Source organism: Dermacentor variabilis, chromosome 4, assembly GCF_050947875.1.
Source record: "Dermacentor variabilis isolate Ectoservices chromosome 4, ASM5094787v1, whole genome shotgun sequence".
NCBI classification, from domain to species: Eukaryota; Metazoa; Arthropoda; class Arachnida; order Ixodida; family Ixodidae; genus Dermacentor; species Dermacentor variabilis.
The window spans coordinates 176,218,005-176,235,581 of record NC_134571.1 but is presented as its reverse complement, the minus strand read 5'-3'; the positions used below and the strand labels follow the sequence as shown (position 1 = coordinate 176,235,581).

General features: G+C 46.5%; 1 protein-coding gene across 1 annotated transcript in view; it reads left to right on the top strand.

Moving 5' to 3' along the window:
- The first annotated feature begins 1,294 nt into the window (after nucleotides 1–1,294).
- Nucleotides 1,295–17,577, top strand: part of LOC142578432 (high-affinity choline transporter 1-like) — a 164,995-nt gene continuing 148,712 nt past the window's right edge. The window contains exons 1-2 of the mRNA XM_075687818.1: nucleotides 1,295–1,487; nucleotides 3,085–3,192. Of these exons, the coding sequence (XP_075543933.1) occupies nucleotides 1,295–1,487; nucleotides 3,085–3,192 (301 nt within the window). The remainder of the gene's footprint in view (nucleotides 1,488–3,084; nucleotides 3,193–17,577) is intronic.

Below are 17,577 nucleotides of genomic sequence, written 5' to 3'. Positions count from 1 at the left end.
TTGCACGTGGCGCAGATTCGATGGAGGCTTGTAACGTTACATTGTTTGCAATCCTGTTAATATCACTTAACTCATTTCGGCAATCATTCACTACCGCACACGAATGAGCAACAGAAGCAATAAAAAAAAGCGCCGAGTAGCGCTGCCGGCGTAGCACGGGCCATCTAGCGTTCAAAATACGCGCGCCTAGCACCGAAACCGGAAGATAATCTGATCCGGTTGGTGCGCTACAGTCAATGCGGCCGCTGGGCTCTATGGGAGTCTATGGGAGGGTCCGCTCTTAGTGAATGCCTCTCGATGCTGGAACATTCGACGAGTCACGTATAAAAACCGACGCGCTTGGCCTGCAGATAGACTGCCGACGATCACCGATTTCGCTCACCGCTATCGTTGTGCTTGAGTGTAACTTGTTTGCCGTCTTAAGTTCACCCAATGAATAGTTGTATTCTGAATCCATAGTTTCGGCACTGTGTCGTTTTTCACTGCCACGTGACAATATAATCATGATCCAAAATAGCGTCAGCCAGTTCATTCTGAACAATGAGGGACGCAACAGGTGGAAGTGCTTCGTCTGCCGCAGAGTATAATCTAGCTGCCTAAGCAGAGGCTTAGCGCCGTGTCCGAGAGGAACCTGTCGTTCAGAATCAAATTCATTACCACAATATATCGCGAATTCTAAACACCTGAAGAGCTGCGCTCTAAATTCATATTAGCGACTATGATAATCATCGGTGAACTTGTTTTTCTGAAAGCGAGAAGACATACCTCATTGTTAACGGGAATGAATGTCTTGTATTATATGTTTTGCTCATTTGCTGTAACCCAGTCCCCTCATTATTGCCTTTGGTCCTGAGGGTAATTACAAATAAATAAAGTATTTTGAATTTTTGTATTGGAGCGGCCTTCGCAGCTATCGGCACAAACAATTTTTTTCAAATAATTCATTTTTTTATTCAATGAAGGTTCAAATTAAAAATAAATCGCTTCTCCTGGGTACGTGCCATATTTTAAAATATATTGAAAGTGTTTTAAAAGCGGAAACAATGACTTCGTGCCCACTTAGTGCCACCCGAAACAGACTCTAAATTGGCTTATCGCTCGCAGAGTGCAGGGTCAGACCAAGAATTAGGCATTTCTCTCAGTTTTTATTAAAGTCCGCATAGTAATTCTCCTCCTCTTCATCATCGTCATCGTCATGATCATGTGCGTGGAAGAAGAAGATTGGCAACGGCTGGCAAGCAGTTACTGACGCCAAGCGTCAAGAGCCCTTCTCCGTCTTTCTTACTCCGAGGCCATGGCGGTCAACATCCCAGGCCTGGTGGCCATTGTGTTTTTCTATCTGGTCATCCTTGTCGTAGGCATCTGGGCAGGACGCAAGGGTGGCGGCCAGGAAAAGGACTCACAGAATGTCACCATTGGCGACCAGTCTAATATCATGCTCGCCGGAAGAAACATCGGCCTCTTTGTCGGCGTCTTCACAATGACAGGTGCGAATGAGCGATGCAGTGCTGCGATTTCGTAGTAATGATTTGCGCTCCATTCTGTGCCATTCTTATCAGCCACCGTTCAAGGCCGGCATATCCGCCTGATGACACGGTTGGAAAATCATTCTGACGCCTGAAGAAGGGCATAAAGCGGGAAAAGCCATAGCGTCAGAAAAGGGATCGCTACAGAATCGCAACCGCGCATCCTACTTTTCAGCCCTTCCGAACTGTGACGTGTTTCAGTCACCTGAAACGATGCTTCCGTTTGCTGTTATCTAAAACCATCGGCAGTATTGCATAGAGCGTGATGATGACCAAGGAAGCTTGCCGCTTACTGTCGACTTTCTGTAATAAAATAAGTAAAAGAAGTCTAATGTCTAAGTATTCGCCGAATTGTGCCATATTGCATTTAAGTAACCAGTAAACATATAGCGTTTTTGCTGATTAAGATGTCTTGCTATTCCCAGGCCTAAAAGCACACGAACTTGAGTGGCTTTGACAACGCGCCTGTAGCAGACGAAAAACACGGCGCGTGTAATGTGGATGCATATAAATAATTAGCTATGCACAGTTACAAATAAAATCTTTCTGTAATTTCGCATACTGAAATTTCTTTCAAGGCAGAACCTTCAAAGAAAAAGCAAAACAAAAAAGCTTCTGCACCCTCCACAACAAAAGTTAAACAAGGCAGGCTCGCTCTTTTGATCAATCGCAGCGCGCGTTTTCGAATAAGCTTTTGTCACGTGATCGTTCCTCATTTCATTTGCAATAAAACCCTGCAAAAGCCTGTCGGCAAATCACCATGCAAAAGATAAATACGATTTTTATGTGTTTCGATCATCTCTGTAGGACGCTGTATTTGTGGATGTGGTGTATGGAAATCGTAGACACATTCCTCTCTCCATGCTTGCGAATATACCGAGTCTAAAATCTCGCGGTCTCATTCATTGTATCGCATCACATCGCTTTATTTCCTTAAAGACCCCTCTAGGGTATATTACATAAGGGCGGGTTCACAATATAGCATGACGTCACTGGGAAAGAAAATCGGTTACGTTCTTCAAGAAAGTTGATGAACAAGTGATTGCTGCGATGTGGTGGGAAAGGTCGTCTCCTTCGGGTGCTGCGGGTTGAAAAAGATGAATACGAAAATGTAACTCGTGCGGGCACATGGGCGTGACACTTGTGTATAATTATATTTTGTGAATCTTAGAATTTTAGTAATCACATTTTGCTTTGCTTATTTGCTGCTAGCAATTTGACGTTTTGTGCACATGTAACATGTCGCAGACGATTATGCATAGCCTGCACTGCGCTATACATGGGTCCACATTTCCTTCAATACAGCTAATTAAAAACCTTTGCCAGCTAATGTCAACCTTACATGTTTTAGAATTATAGATGCACACGTAAGTGCCTTTGTGCCTAATCATATTTGTGCCAGCACAAAGCTGTAGCGTGCGGCGAACGTCTGACGTGAGGACAACACAATCCAGGATATCCAGTTGTCCTTACAGTTGATTGAATGTCGCCACAGCTTGAATATTGGTAAGGATGTGCAAGGACGTGTTGTGCTGCTAACATTTTGTGTTTTGCGCAGCCACCTGGGTAGGCGGAGGGTACATCAATGGCACCGCCGAGGTAGTCTACGTGAGCGGCCTCGCCTGGTGCCAGGCTCCCTTCGGCTACGCCATCAGCCTTGCCATCGGTGAGGGAACTTCCATGTGTGTGTTCTCAGTGTGCGCAGAGAGAGAGAGAGAGAAAGAAAGAAGGAGCAACCGTAGCACTCGCAATGAAAAGAAGAACGCTAGGCGCCATTTAGGCACTTATTTTACGCTTTATCTTCATAGAAACATTAAAAAGGGCAGGGGCGATGAAATATGCACGCATAAAATTATGCACGCAAGTGAGAGATTAAAACAATAACGTGGCTTTAGATAATCAGTATGTCGAAAAATACACCAATTACATAGAAACACATGCAAAAATACGAGAACAGCACTGGAGAATGGTGATTGACCAACTAATAAAAGATATTTATTATTGCGCTTTTGAAATGCTGGCTAACCCTGAATGCTCGTGACAGACTTCGGAAGCTGGTTGTTTAGAAATGAGAACAGACAAGAACTTCATTGTGTGTTTAAAATTGTATGCCTGGCACAAATGGCTCACGGAAATAACGTTGACAAGCATGTTGTGGGCAAAATATTTGTACTTCCTGCTCAAAATATGCAGAAAATATTGCGCTAGAAGTTCGTAATTAAGCCTCGCTTATCAAACTTAGGAATAGAGCCATACTGTTGCCAAGGCTCACATAACGATGTACTTGAAAAAATAAACATACGTGGTATGCATCGTACACAGCTATATGTACGTGAAATTCAGAGAATGTTTTGATGCATATGACTTGAGGAGACGAGAATGCAAACGTAACCGAAACTTTAGCTTACAGTTGAATCCAACCATACCGAACCCGGATCAATAGCATTATTCTCTATGCCGAACACCGGAGCCTACTGGGCGATACTGATGTAAAATAACTCCATTATAATTAACTGGACATTGGATATGCCGAACTCTCCATCGGCGCACAGTGCCCGCAGCATCGAGGCGATGAATGTCAGCTGCTGTTTCTGGTTATCTTTTTAATTATCGCCAGAAATACGATCTGATTTTGAGGCAGGCCGTAGTGGGAGACTCCTGATATTTAGACCACCCTATGTTCTTTAACGTGCACATAAACCTAAGTGCAGGGGTGTTTCCGAATTTCGCCGCGATCTAAATGCGGCCACCGTGACCGGCATGCGATCCCGCAACCTAGTGCTTAGCGGCCCAGCCGCATAGCTACTAAGCAACCACGACGGGTGCCATTTCTAGTCAAAACATGTTATTTTATTCTACAGATAGTGGGTTTATCACAGCTGCAAACGGGGGGCGGGGAGGAAATGCTGCCATAGAACACGAGCAACAGTCAAGGAGAGCGAGACCATCGCAAGGCGCACTGACAACTGAAAGGTCACTTCTTGATCACACGCAGCACAGAACTTCTTGATTGCACCGAATGATTGTTCTTTTTCTTGATACCCGTATAATTCCTGTCGGTGGTGGTGGTGGTGATGATGATGATGATGATGATGTTGTTGATGATGATAATGATGATGATGATGATTCATTGCCATTCCCTTTGCACCGCGGTGGTGAACAGTCACTCTGCTAGCTTGAGTTTATCGGATATGCCATACATCCATCGCGAGCACAGCACCCCAAGTGGCAAGAAAGGCCAGCGGACTGCTGAGAAAACCCCGGCCTCCCACACACGAGCGGAGACGCAGCAGTAAACCTAACCGCACCGATAATTCAGCCCGATAGCATAAAAATGTAATGCAAAGCAGTCTTCATTACTCCTTACTGGCCGCGACTACTACATGAAGGCAGCGGCGGGATAACCAAGGTAACAAGGTGCCCACGAGTACAGCGATCTCGACGTAGGAAGCCGCACACCCAAACGGGCGCCATGCAACAACGGCGTTTGACCCGCTTGCCGCAACCTGCCGACAAAGCTCCACTTCCGCAAGCATGAAGATTGGACACAATGGCATCGTAGGCGGGAAGATTATTGTCTTTTTAAATATACGGTCGCAAGAGCCAGGGCTAGATGACACAAACCAACACATTGTTCTACGCCTAGGGTGAAGAAGAGGTGGACTTGCTCATCGCCACGAAACTGACTGGCGAACAGATGCCATCGTATAATGTCCCAGTTAATGCTTTTGTAAAGTATTTTCTGTCCTGCAATAATTTCATACGAGCGAGCGAGATTCAAATCTCGGAAATGAGAGCCACATGAAAGCGCCGATGCGTTCGTTACTGAACGTTTCGCAGAAAGCTAGGACTATATACGCAACTCTCAAAGACGAATTGATTCGGGATAGGCTCGTGGTTGGCTTGCATGACGAGAAAGTCAGTGAGCAGCTGCAGCTTGATGCAGAACTCACTCTCTAGAAAACGATTATACAGCTGCCCACAATTCAGAGGTCGCGAAACCTGAACGCAAAGAAATCCACTCCATTTAACAGTGGGCTCTTTACGTAGAAGTGCTCGGCTAGACAAGCAGTAAAGCCCACCGCAAGGTAGAAAAAAAGGCCCTTTCAGGTCGTCGTGCCCACAACGCAAAATCAAGCTGTAAGATGAACGCTGCAAGTGGTGTGGCAGTGTGCGCGACGACACGAAGCCACAGTGCCCTACAGCGAACAAGACACGTAACCATTGTGGGACGAAAGGCCACTACAATTCCGTGCGCGTATTGAAGCCCGTGCGCCTGTGAAGCCCACGAATAATTGGCTTATAACTACATTTAGTGTACCCACATCCACAGTTACCCACTTGTGAAGAAGGAGCTGAAAAGGATGCTTAAGATGGATGTCATCCAGAAGGTAGAGCGAACAACCCAATAGTGTTTTCCCATGGTCGTCGGAAGGAAACAGAACGGGATTCGCATCTGCGCTGATATGACCAGCTCAATCAGCAGATAATTCCTGAACGCGTGCTTATGGCGACGAGTGTCTCGCAAAACTGGCATGTGTAACAGTGTTTGACCGCCTAACCGGATACACGAGCAGGATACTGGCACGTTCTATTGCCCAAAAATTGTCGCGAATACACCACTCTCATCAGACCAATGGGAAGGTTTTGTTAGACTATTATTCGGAAATTCCACGGCACCAGAGTTCTACCAACGCGACATGCTGCGAGCGCTGGAAGGACTAGCCGACGTGAGTTTGCAGCAAGAACACATCATTTTCTCAAACGACAATTGAAGAAACGGATGCTAATCTACGGTGTGGGCTAAAGAAGCTGGAAGGTACAGCTGTTACCCTGAACATTGGCAAGTGCACATTTTGTCAAACTGAAGCCGCATTCCTAAGGAATGTGGTATCCACAACAGAAGTCAGTGCCAACACAGGGAAGGTCAAGGCCATGACAAAGCTTGCCTCACCTCTCTTGTCCGGTACAACTCAAGAGCAATTCGTTTTTCGCCCTTGCAACCACTGGTGTCGCTGTGACAACACGTCGCGGCCGACCGCCTTCGCGCCGCGGTCGTGAAAGGAAACAAAAACCGTATTCATCCGTGTTTACAGACTTTTGCTAAATGGGCTCCTCCACTGCTCGCGTACACTTATCCGCGTCGTCAGTGAGACCGTGTTCTCTCAAGGTGCCTCCAGCAGTATCGCGCAACATGCCCATCTAAAGAGGCCGTGAAACACATTGGGTGATCATCCGGCTTCCTCCACTCAGAGGGGTTGCGGCATCGGGAGTAAGACCTCCTTTCTCGATGTGACTTGTGGAATGTGGTCAGTGTTTCGAACGCGAATAAATCAGACAGAGGGGAGTTCCAAATTAGCGACCTTCTGGTGGACCACAGCTTGAACGAAAGAAATCATATGCTTGTTGGCAGTCGAGACAACGGAGCTGGGTACATTACTTCTATTTCACGATGAACGATACTTGTCAATGCATCAGAAGCCGGCTATAGTGGGTGAGGAATAAGCAATGTATACAGGATGCTGAACCATCTTTTGGTTTCCATACAGCTTCTTGTCTGCCTTGGTCATCCGGTCACGCCCGAGCATTCCATGCAGAATCCGTTTTCTTATCTGGCAGCTGCCACATCTTCGACTACCACAGTACATGCGCACATTTCGGATTCTTGTGCAAAAGAACGCTTGTATCGCCAGCGAATGGTAATCTCGGTTTGCTGGTCAACCTGTTTGCCAAAATCCTGATCCACGAAAATGGACATGACGTTCACGTTTGTGACGTCACCTACGACCTGCCAAGTTCCGAAATGCGCAGCCATGTGACGTCGGAACCTTTGCCTATAAAGGCGCCGGCAGCACATTCCTTTTTCAGTGGGCATGGCAGCGGCAACGTACGCACGATAGACGCGATACTAAGAGCGCGTGGCGGCCGGCACTGCTTTCTGGCGCAATAAGTGCCGGAAGACACGCCAAACCAAACCAATCACTCGTCAAAACGATGGCAGCACCCGGATCTCCAGTGGTGGGCCTTGCGCCCAATTTACTGTGCTTTCGATTAGTGACTCCGCACGTTCGATTCCAGCTACAACTATGAGAATACCACGAGGATTGCCTATTCCTCAGGGAAAAGCTGCCTACCGCGAGCGTCAGTGAGAGTTGGCTCGTTAATGGACTTGTCATCGTAAGGCCGACCTCGAGCTGCGCGCCAGAGATGCCGTGTTTAAACGGCAGTGTTGGGAGGCCGATACCGAAGTGCGCGCTCGAGACGTGGGAAAGAATGGTAAAATATTTGCAATATAGACTGCTTGTGAAGTTTGACTTGCATGATGTAACACTCGGTGCCAGTAACACCGCATACCGAGATGATGCCACCCTCTCTTTAAGAAGAAAGGAGCACCTCCAGCAACGCACACGTGCTCTCGTACCTCCGTGTGCGGTAATTCTCCCCCGGCGGTCTTACCCGTGAGAGGAGGCTGTGCTTCAGAGGATCCGCGTCGGGGTTGCCCTCACTCCTGCCATTACTCGGAAGTGGCAGCGCTTTCGCCAGTTATATCCACGTCCTATGCGTCCGGTCTGCAAGTCACGCAGTGCCGAAGCCAACATCCCCCACATACTGTGAGTTTGCCCTGCGTTTAAACTGACCATGCTCCGGCACCCAACAGCAGCGGGAATGTCGCCGCATAATCCTAGCCACTACGCTGCTGGGACGCAGGTTCCGCGTTATCGATCCCTCCTGAACTTCGATAGATCCACAAATCTTTTTTTATTCATTTACTCATCTTTATTCGCCCGCACCCCATAACCCTGTATGTCTTGAGGCATTAACCCTCACATTTAAAAAAAAAAAAACTAGCACAGCTTCGCTCTTCGACCATCTTCACGAAGTGGAAGGGGCGGTGACTTTTATTTCTGTTCTATTGCACTAAATTGCTTCAGCTATCTCCTTTTAATCGGGGCTTTTGGACTAAATGCAGGCCCTCGCAATACTGCCAACAGTACGCGGCCTGGAAGTAACCTGAACCCCAATCAAACGAATGTCTCAGGAACAAGTTCTCCGAATGTTGATTGCACTGCAAATAGCGTCAAAATTTACATGCTGATATATTTGCGAGGCTAATTGCTGACCAGGAACAAATGTGTTTTGATATTAGGTTACTCGGACAGCCTGTTAATTCGCGTTTCGAGGCGATGAAATCTTGTGTGAATGCCATTGAATCTGCTCTGTCAGTAATGCGTTCTGGGCAAATAGGAAATTGAACATGTACTTTGACTGAGAAAGTTAACACTACCGTCTGAAGCATACATGCTAAAGACAGCAGTTTCAGGATCACTTTACTCACACAATCGGTTAGCTCGTTTTGAGCATTGATTATTTCGAAAATAGTCACGTAGAAATAAAGTGGTCTCGCATGGATTACCTGAAGTACAAGACCAAAACGACGGCGTACTACTTTCGAGTGTCTCCTTGTGGTTATCGGATGTGCTTAAAATGCAGTTAACTAGCATTGAAAGATTGCACAATATAATTCTGCATTGACCATTTTGTCCCTGTTAAAACGCAGTAAACAATAACATGGATAAATTATGGATAAGATATACTTTACTCTTGTTACGACGTGTCAATAGACTACGGCGCTCAGAGCTGAATTGTGATCTGCTAAAACAGCAATGTTCAACGAAGTTAAGGAGGAACTCCGAGCTAAACTTTAATCGGCCAAAGACTTCTATTTCAGAGTAACACTGCCTCGGCTTCTAAACAGCAATTCCAAAAAAATATTGGCAATTCATTATACCTTATCCAACTGATAATACCGTTTTTGGTATTATAGGTGTTACCTGCAGAACTAATGCACGTCCTGTATTCATTAACTTCCTGGATTTCAATTAGAAAATACAGGTACTCAGGAATTCAAGCGCAAAGACACTTGTTACACCATTCGGCAAGATTTTTCTAACCGAATATGTAAGCATCTGTGGGATGCTACCACATGCTTTCGTTACAATGGGCCTTCTGTAAGGATACGCTTTGATAATAGGTTCGTCCATAACGTATGCTATAACTGGCGTAAATACACCAATGAACTTGTCGAAGCATTCAACCGCATGTCAGGCGCTGCCGCACACAACCCTGCCCATAACACTAGATGAAATTATCGTACTTCACATTGTAGCCTACAAGTTCTGAAAGTCAATGCCACGAGCTTGCTTAACAAATTTAGTCACGTTTTCACACTCATTACTTGTCACGATCCTTGTATTATAGGCGTCACAGGGACGTGGCTACACGGTGACATACATGATGAAATAGCACCGCCTGACGTCAACTTTGTTAGAGTTGAGAGGCAACACGGCCGAGGAGGTGGTGCAGTCCTTTTCCTGAAATCTGACCATTATGTAATCCAAGCTCTGATCAAACTAGGATCTGCTTAGCGTAAGGTATCCCTTGAAAATAGATCAGTAATAATTGGCATTCTATATTGCTGCCCCGTTCATCTCATGGTGGCTTATCTAGACTGAATATGTTTTCGCACGAGTGCAACATCCTATCTTCACACATACTGCTTATGGAGCATTTTAATGCTACAGATATATCATGGTCGTCATTAGCCCTGCCTCGTCATCAGTTTCGCTCATCGAGGCAGTTTTATGGAGCTGTCACAGTCGACTAGTCTTAAACAACAGCCAGCCTACCAGAAGTGAAGCCCTTCTAGATCTAGACTTTCTCAGCCGACGCCTCGTGGATGGCAGTTTCGAATGCGCAGTGGCTAAAGATATTTGCGATTATCGGGTAGTTGCAGTTTTTATTTCTGTGCTGGCAAAAAAGCCACACATTTTGCACACCTCACTTCCAAACTTCGATCGTGCGAATGATGTTTTCATTATTGAAACCCTGAGTGAAAATGTCAATAACTGTTTAAACGAGTGCCGGTGATGATGTTAATCATATAGTTTCTGCTTTCGAAAACCTTATTCCGTCATACATTCACCGTTTTGTCGCTCTTATAACGCAGTAAACCAACACTTAGCTGAAGCATGGCTGCACTTGTCACGACGTGTCAAGAGACCAAGTCGCTCAAAGCTGAGTAGTGATCCGGCTAAAACTGTAATGTTTAAGGAAGTGAAGCAGGAACTTCGAAGTAAACTCAAAACGGCCAAAGATTTATATTTCAGAGAAATATTTCGTCAGCTTCTAAAAACCAACTCCCAAGAAATTTTCGCAATCCATCTTACCTTGCGCAATTTATATTACCCCTTGTGTAATTATTGGGAAGCCTTCTAGTAACTCCAATAAAATTGCATCTACCTTCAACTCATATTTTCAATTCGTTTCGATTTAAGACAACCTCGAACTCCCTCCTTTTCAATATTATATAGCTTCAACAATTAGTGACCTCTCTGTATTACCTGACGGTATTTTAATTTGGTGTTAAAACTCGACAGTAAAAGGTCCTGTGGTCCTGGCGGAATCGGTAGTGCCTTCATTGTTACTTACTTGCTTTGGTGTAATCGTTATCTTACTGTTATGTTTAAAAAATCATTAGCAACTGCCCTTGTTCGTTCTTCGTGTCGACGTATTAAAAGTCTAAGTTTTCACAAATCTGGCAATAAGATGATGCCAACTAGCTACTGACCAATCTGCCTAACCTGTAATTCTGGCCCACAACTCGAACATATAATTTAAAAATATATCATAGATTGCCCAGAATCCAATAACGTACTGATTGACTGCCAGCATGGTTTTCGTCGCGGTGTTTGCACCCGTAACTCATCTGTTTGAATTCATGCATGACATTGCTAAAGCACAAGACCAGGGTGCACAGGTTGACGAACTTTTCATAGATTTGTCCAAAGCGTCCGACACTGTGGTTCAGCATAATCTACTAGTTAAACTCAGCCTCATCCTTAATAATCCTAACTTCGTAGACTGGATTGCATGTTTTCTGTCCGACTGTTCCCATAGTGTACGCTACAATACTTCTGACCCACCTATTGATCATGTCTCCTCTGGCGCCCCGCAGGTGCAGTTCTCGGCCCAATTCTCTTTCTATTTTACATGAATGACTTGCCACAAAACATAATTAACATGCGTCTAGATGCTGATGATTGCATCCTCTACCGCAATATTGACTCCCCTCAAGATGATACTGTTCTTAATTAGCATTCTTACACTTCTACTCATAGTGTAACACCTGGAAGATGAGTGTGAACTTCACCAAAGCCGTTTCATTCACATTCACTAGGCTTTTAACTCCTTCGTTTCTCTAGTACTTTTTCAATGACTCCTTTCTACCAAGAATACCCGAATATAAGTACCACGAACTCTTATTCGCCCACAACTTATCTTAGAGCAATCCTGCTGAAGTAATATGTACTAATTCATTGAAAATATCGGCCATCTCCAACGCTCCCTTCGTGTGACTCCTCAAGAAAGCAAACTGGTAGCATACAAAACACTAATCCACCCTATCTTTGAATATGCATCTTTAGTTTGGAACCCTTTTGATAAAAAAAATGATATTAGCAAGCTTGAGTCCGTACAAAAGAAATCTGTTCGTTTTATCTACTGTCGCTGCGACAGGGATTTTTCACCTTCCTCTAACCTCACAGTGGAATACTCTCTTGACTCGTTTCGTCATCAGCCTGGGTGCGTGACACCCAAGAGGCCGTGGCGCCAGTGGCGTAGCTAGGTCGTCTGGCACCCGGGGCCCATAGGTTTTCTGTCACCCCCCCCCCCCCCCACCCCCCTGATGTAGTCGAGGAAGGCGAGGATATCGACAGTGTCCGGGTTTCAGCACCAGTACAGCCGCCTTGGATACCACGCACGTTCCCCTGGTCCCCCTCTCCTTCGCTTTCTTTCCCAGAGATCGCGAATGCAGCAAATATACACGCTGTTTTTCGTGCGCGAAATAACACAGGCTGCTGCACTGATAACGTGTGATAAGCCCATGTGCACATCTTATTCTGTCAGACTGTAAGGCTTGGCAGCCAATAGAAATGCGGCATCGTAACACAAAAGTAACAAGTAACAAAAGATATCTTTATAATAAAGCTTTAATTACCAATTTTAGCGGCAATATTGCATTTGCAAAATTGAAGCGCGACATTCATATTTTTCCCAACAACAACTTCACAAAAATCGTCGTAGGTACTATAGCACGCAGTATTTTGTCTGTGGGCAGCCCTGAACGAAAACGAAAGCTAAATTGTTTGTCAGCGACGCTGATCTCCCCACCCCATTAGAAAACGCTACCTGCCTCCCCGCTGCGCGGGCGCCAATGCTATGACAATTACGAGTTCTCTTCATTCTGATCAATGAAGCCTTGTTTTCATTTGCTGCTATACGTACAAACGTGATTATCCGAGCTGCGGTACCACCGCAAGATTGGGAATAGAATAGAGCACGCTTCACTTCGATTCTTGGCGTCACCATAAAAAAAGAAAAAAAAAGACCGCGATGAAGCCCGTGCCAGCGAAAGCTTGCACTACTGTTGGTCTGCACTCGCAATGGAGAGGATTAAGGGATCAACGTCACTGGTCCACTATTTCCTATTTCTTTCGCTGCTGCCATATACTGAGCGCCCCCCACAGTGCGAAAATACTGTAGGTTGCAGCACCCAAAACGATTTTGTTTAAGAAGTTTTTGTTGAGTTAATAACACAACTTTGAGTCCTCAATTCTCGAATCGAAGTTCTTCCTCTATACGTACTAATTACGGGATTATTAAGGATATGGTTATTACTTATCTGCCATATTTTTCGCGCTACCGAGTTCCAAGCAATCACAAAAAGACATAACTTCATAGAATCTCGATCGGAAAATACACTTACAAAATTCACCTTTCTTTTTTTAATAAAATTCTGTGCAACTGATACAGACACTGTACTTGTGACATGAAGTCAAACAACAACAACAGTTTTCTGAAACTTTCGAGGGTAAGAAGGAAAGCCTGAAACATAACGGCAGGTTTCGCAGCGGCTTCTCGGAGCGAGCGGGAGAGGGGAAGTAAAAGCGAGCCGGACATCGCCGCGGGCCCGCGACTACAGCCTGTCGAGTCATACGCCGCCAAACTCTTCGGCCGAACCGAGTCTGAAGACGATCCAGAGAATCCGATTCGCGACTTTTGACGGCTCCACTTATGCAACGTCGCTCTCAACGAACGCTTCGCCGTAAACGCGAGCGCCGGGCGCGCTGGTTGAATGCCTTCTTGCTGCTGTCTTTGTTCGTCTTCGCTGCGCGTTCTAGACGGAAGAGGGACCCAATGCCCCAACGCCTTACAACGCCTCACTGTATGTTTAGCGACTCCTGCTCCCAGCATGAACGCACAGCATGAGCGCATCCCACATGAATCGTTCCGCTAAGGCCACTAGTTTAGCTACCATTTTGCGCAATAAATTTTTAGCCCGCACATTCGTGCAATTATTTCGTGGGGTGTTGATAGAGCTGCAATCGACGATTCTGCGGCGCAACGCATCGGGTGCATGAGTTCGGGCTACTGGATACCGGAGCATTATTTGCAATTTGCGCCCAGTCAAGCCGGCGGAAACAGGGGTGTCTTCAGGCGTAAGGAGCTGTGGCTCTTGATTCGTTTCGGTATCAGCCTGGGTGCATGACGCCCAAGACACTGTGGCGCCCTCTCATGACTAATTTCATTATCAGCCTTGGTGCGCGACACCCAACGACATTGGACGGACGAGTTCCCGGGTTCTAAAGTAGTCCGCACTTAAAATCTTGCACAAGAAAGATACATTTAAAAATATTTACCAGAGACGCGAGTAGTCCAGGCGTAAGAACCGCCAAGATGGCGAGGAGCAACCTCTACCTCTTGCTCATCGGTGCCGGCATAATGCTACAGTCGTCTTCTCGCCCGCAGAAGTATATTTATTTATTTATTTATTTACGAGCACCTTACAGCCTTCGAGACGGCATTGTGCTAAGGGGGAAATACGGTAACATATTCGTATAGGAATTATGGAGAAAAAGCGGAAAATTATTACGATATTGCACATACACTATGAAGATGAATAAAAAACACAATAACATAACATGTGAGCACTATAAACGTTTTTGCATGTATGCGGTAATAGATATTGTAAGAAATGCAAGAAAGAAATTAGAAGAAGGCAAGACATGTTTGATTGTTGAAACGGCATACTGATTGATTATCAGATTGCGAAATGCCCTGTGCGTCGATTGGAAAGCGATGTTATTTGGGAGAGCGTTTCCTAAACTGATCGCAGGCGGTAAAGCTGAAAAATTGAAAGCGTGTGTGTTGCGATAAATTCGGGTGTGGCTGAACTGATTATTTAGTCATTGTGCCATCGAGGATCCTTTTTTTTAGGTTTGATAAGGATAGGCCAACTATGTGAATGAATCTATAAAACAATAATAGAAGGGAAATATCGCGGCGAGTGGTTAGTGGTTGGAACGAAAGTTCGACTTCTATTTGGGTTGCATTTGGCTGGTTACAATACCTTTTTCAAATGAAACGGCTCGCTCTATTCTGGATGTTCTCCAGGAGTTCGATGACGTATTTTGATGAAGTGACTATATACATGAGGCGTACTCAATTTGTGGTCGTAGAATAGTTACTTAAGCTAGTTTTCGTAGTGGTGAAGGCGCAATTAAGTTGCGGCTCAGAAATCCTAATGAACTGGAGGCGTTATATGAAATAGAGGTGATGTGATGGAGTGATGATAATATATATATATATATATATATATATATATATATATATATATATATACATATATATATATATATATATATATATATATTGAAAGGGGGTTTATTGCAGCTCGTACGAGGGATCGCAAGTAGCTCTTGATCGCGAGTCCTAGCCGTTCGCATCAGCAGCCCGAGCTCGGGACTCGCGCCGCAGCGGTGGCAGTTCGCACAGCGCCACATGCATGTTACCCACTACAATTGCCCCCACGGCGAAGAGGAGCCATCCTGGCGACCTAAGGTGATGACACGATAAGGGGGTCGTGGTACGGCTTCAGGCGACTGACGTGAACCGTCTCGCGGCCACGGCGGCGTTTGTCCGAAGATGGCGTCACCGGTTCGACCACATAATTCACCGGCGATGTACACGCGACGATCCGGTACGGACCCTGATATTTCGGAGCAAGCTTTGGGCTAAGGCCAGGGGATTGGAAGGGCAGCTGAAGCCAGACGTGAGAGTCCACGGCGAAGGACTGTGTGGGCTGCCCGTTGTCGCGTCGATCTTTGTGGATACCTTGGGTATCCGACGTAAACGAGCGAGCCAGTTGGCGGCACTCTTCAGCATGGCGAGCAACTTCGGAAAGAGGGGTGAATTCAGTGGCATCCGGATGATATGGTGGCACGGTGTCGAGGGTAGTGGATGGTTCACGTCCATAAAGAAGGAAAAATGGGGAGAAGCCTGTGGTAGCCTGAACGGCGGTGTTATACGCGTACGTCACAAAAGGGAGGACATCGTCCCAATTGGAATGATCAGACGCAACATACATGGTGAGCATGTCACCCAGAGTGCGGTTGAACCGTTCCGTGAGACCGTTAGTCTGTGGGTGATACGCCGTAGAGGTGCGGTGAATAGTGCGGCAAGCGGCGAGTAGCTCATTAATAACTTCGGATAAGAAGACACGGCCTCGGTCGCTGACCAGTTCTCGCGGTGCGCCATGCCGTAAGATGAAATGCCGTAACATGAATGCGGCGACGTCGCGAGCAGCAGCCGAAGCAAGTGCAGCAGTTTCGGCATATCTTGTGAGGTGGTCTACTGCAACAATTATCCAACGATTTCCTTTAGCAGTGGATGGAAGAGGCCCATAGAGGTCAATGCCAATCCGATCAAAAGGACGTGCAGGACACGGCAAAGGTTGCAGAGGGCCAGTCGTATGAGGAGATGTCTTGCGTCGCTGACAGGCTACACATGACCGAATGTATTTGCGGACATAAGAATACATGCCGCGCCAGTAGTAGCGCTGACGGAGGCGCTCGTAGGCTTTCAGGACGCCAGCATGAGCTTGTTGGGGCTCGTCGTGGAAATACGTGCATATGTCGGAGCGCAAATGGCGAGGGATGACTAGCAGCCATTTGCGACCATCCGGCTGATAGTTTCGGCGGTACAAGATGGCGTCCCGTAGCACGAAATGGGTGGCTTGGCGACGAAGGGCTCGAGGGCATGTAGCCGTCGAAGAACTGTGAAGAATGTCAATGAGAGACACAATCTACGGATCTTTCCTCTGTTCAGACGGCATGTCAGTAACAGCAAGTGTAGCAACCGGGCACTCTATGGGGGAGGGTGGCGTTTCGTCGGATCTCATGGGCGATCGGGAGAGTGCATCGGCATCAGAATGTTGGCGCCCGGATCGATAGATGACGCGAATGTCGACTTCTTGGAGCCGAAGAGCCCAACGTCCAAGACGGCCTGACGGGTCCTTCAGTGACGCAAGCCAGCAGAGCGCGTGGTGGTCTGTCACGACATCGAACGGATGGCCATACAAGTAAGGGCGAAATTTGTGTAACGCCCAAACTATAGCCAAACATTCTTTTTCTGTGACAGAATAATTGGTTTCTGCCTTCGTGAGGGCCCGACTCGCATATGCAACCACATATTCCGGAAAGCCAGGCTTGCGTTGCGCAAGGACGGCTCCAAGACCAACGCCACTGGCGGCCGTATGAACTTCGGTCGGTACAGTCGGGTCATAGTGGCGTAGAACAGGTGGTGAGGTGAGCAGACGACGCAAAGTGCTGAAGGCTTGGTCACATGCCGGAGTCCAATCGCGAAGGTCACCTGGGCCAGCCAGGAGCTTCGTCAGAGGAGCGATGATGCAGGCAAAATTGCGTACAAAGCGTCGAAAATACGAGCAAAGGCCGATAAAACTTCGGAGCTCTTTCAGTGTAGTCGGCCGCGGAAATTCTGCGACAGCACGAAGTTTGTCAGGGTCGGGAAGGACGCCGTCTTTGGAAACGACATGGCCAAGTGTGGTCAGCTGGCGGGCGCCGAAGCGGCACTTCTTCAAGTTAAGTTGAAGGCCGGCGGTGGCAAGACAAGTAAGGACGTCGCGTAGACGAGA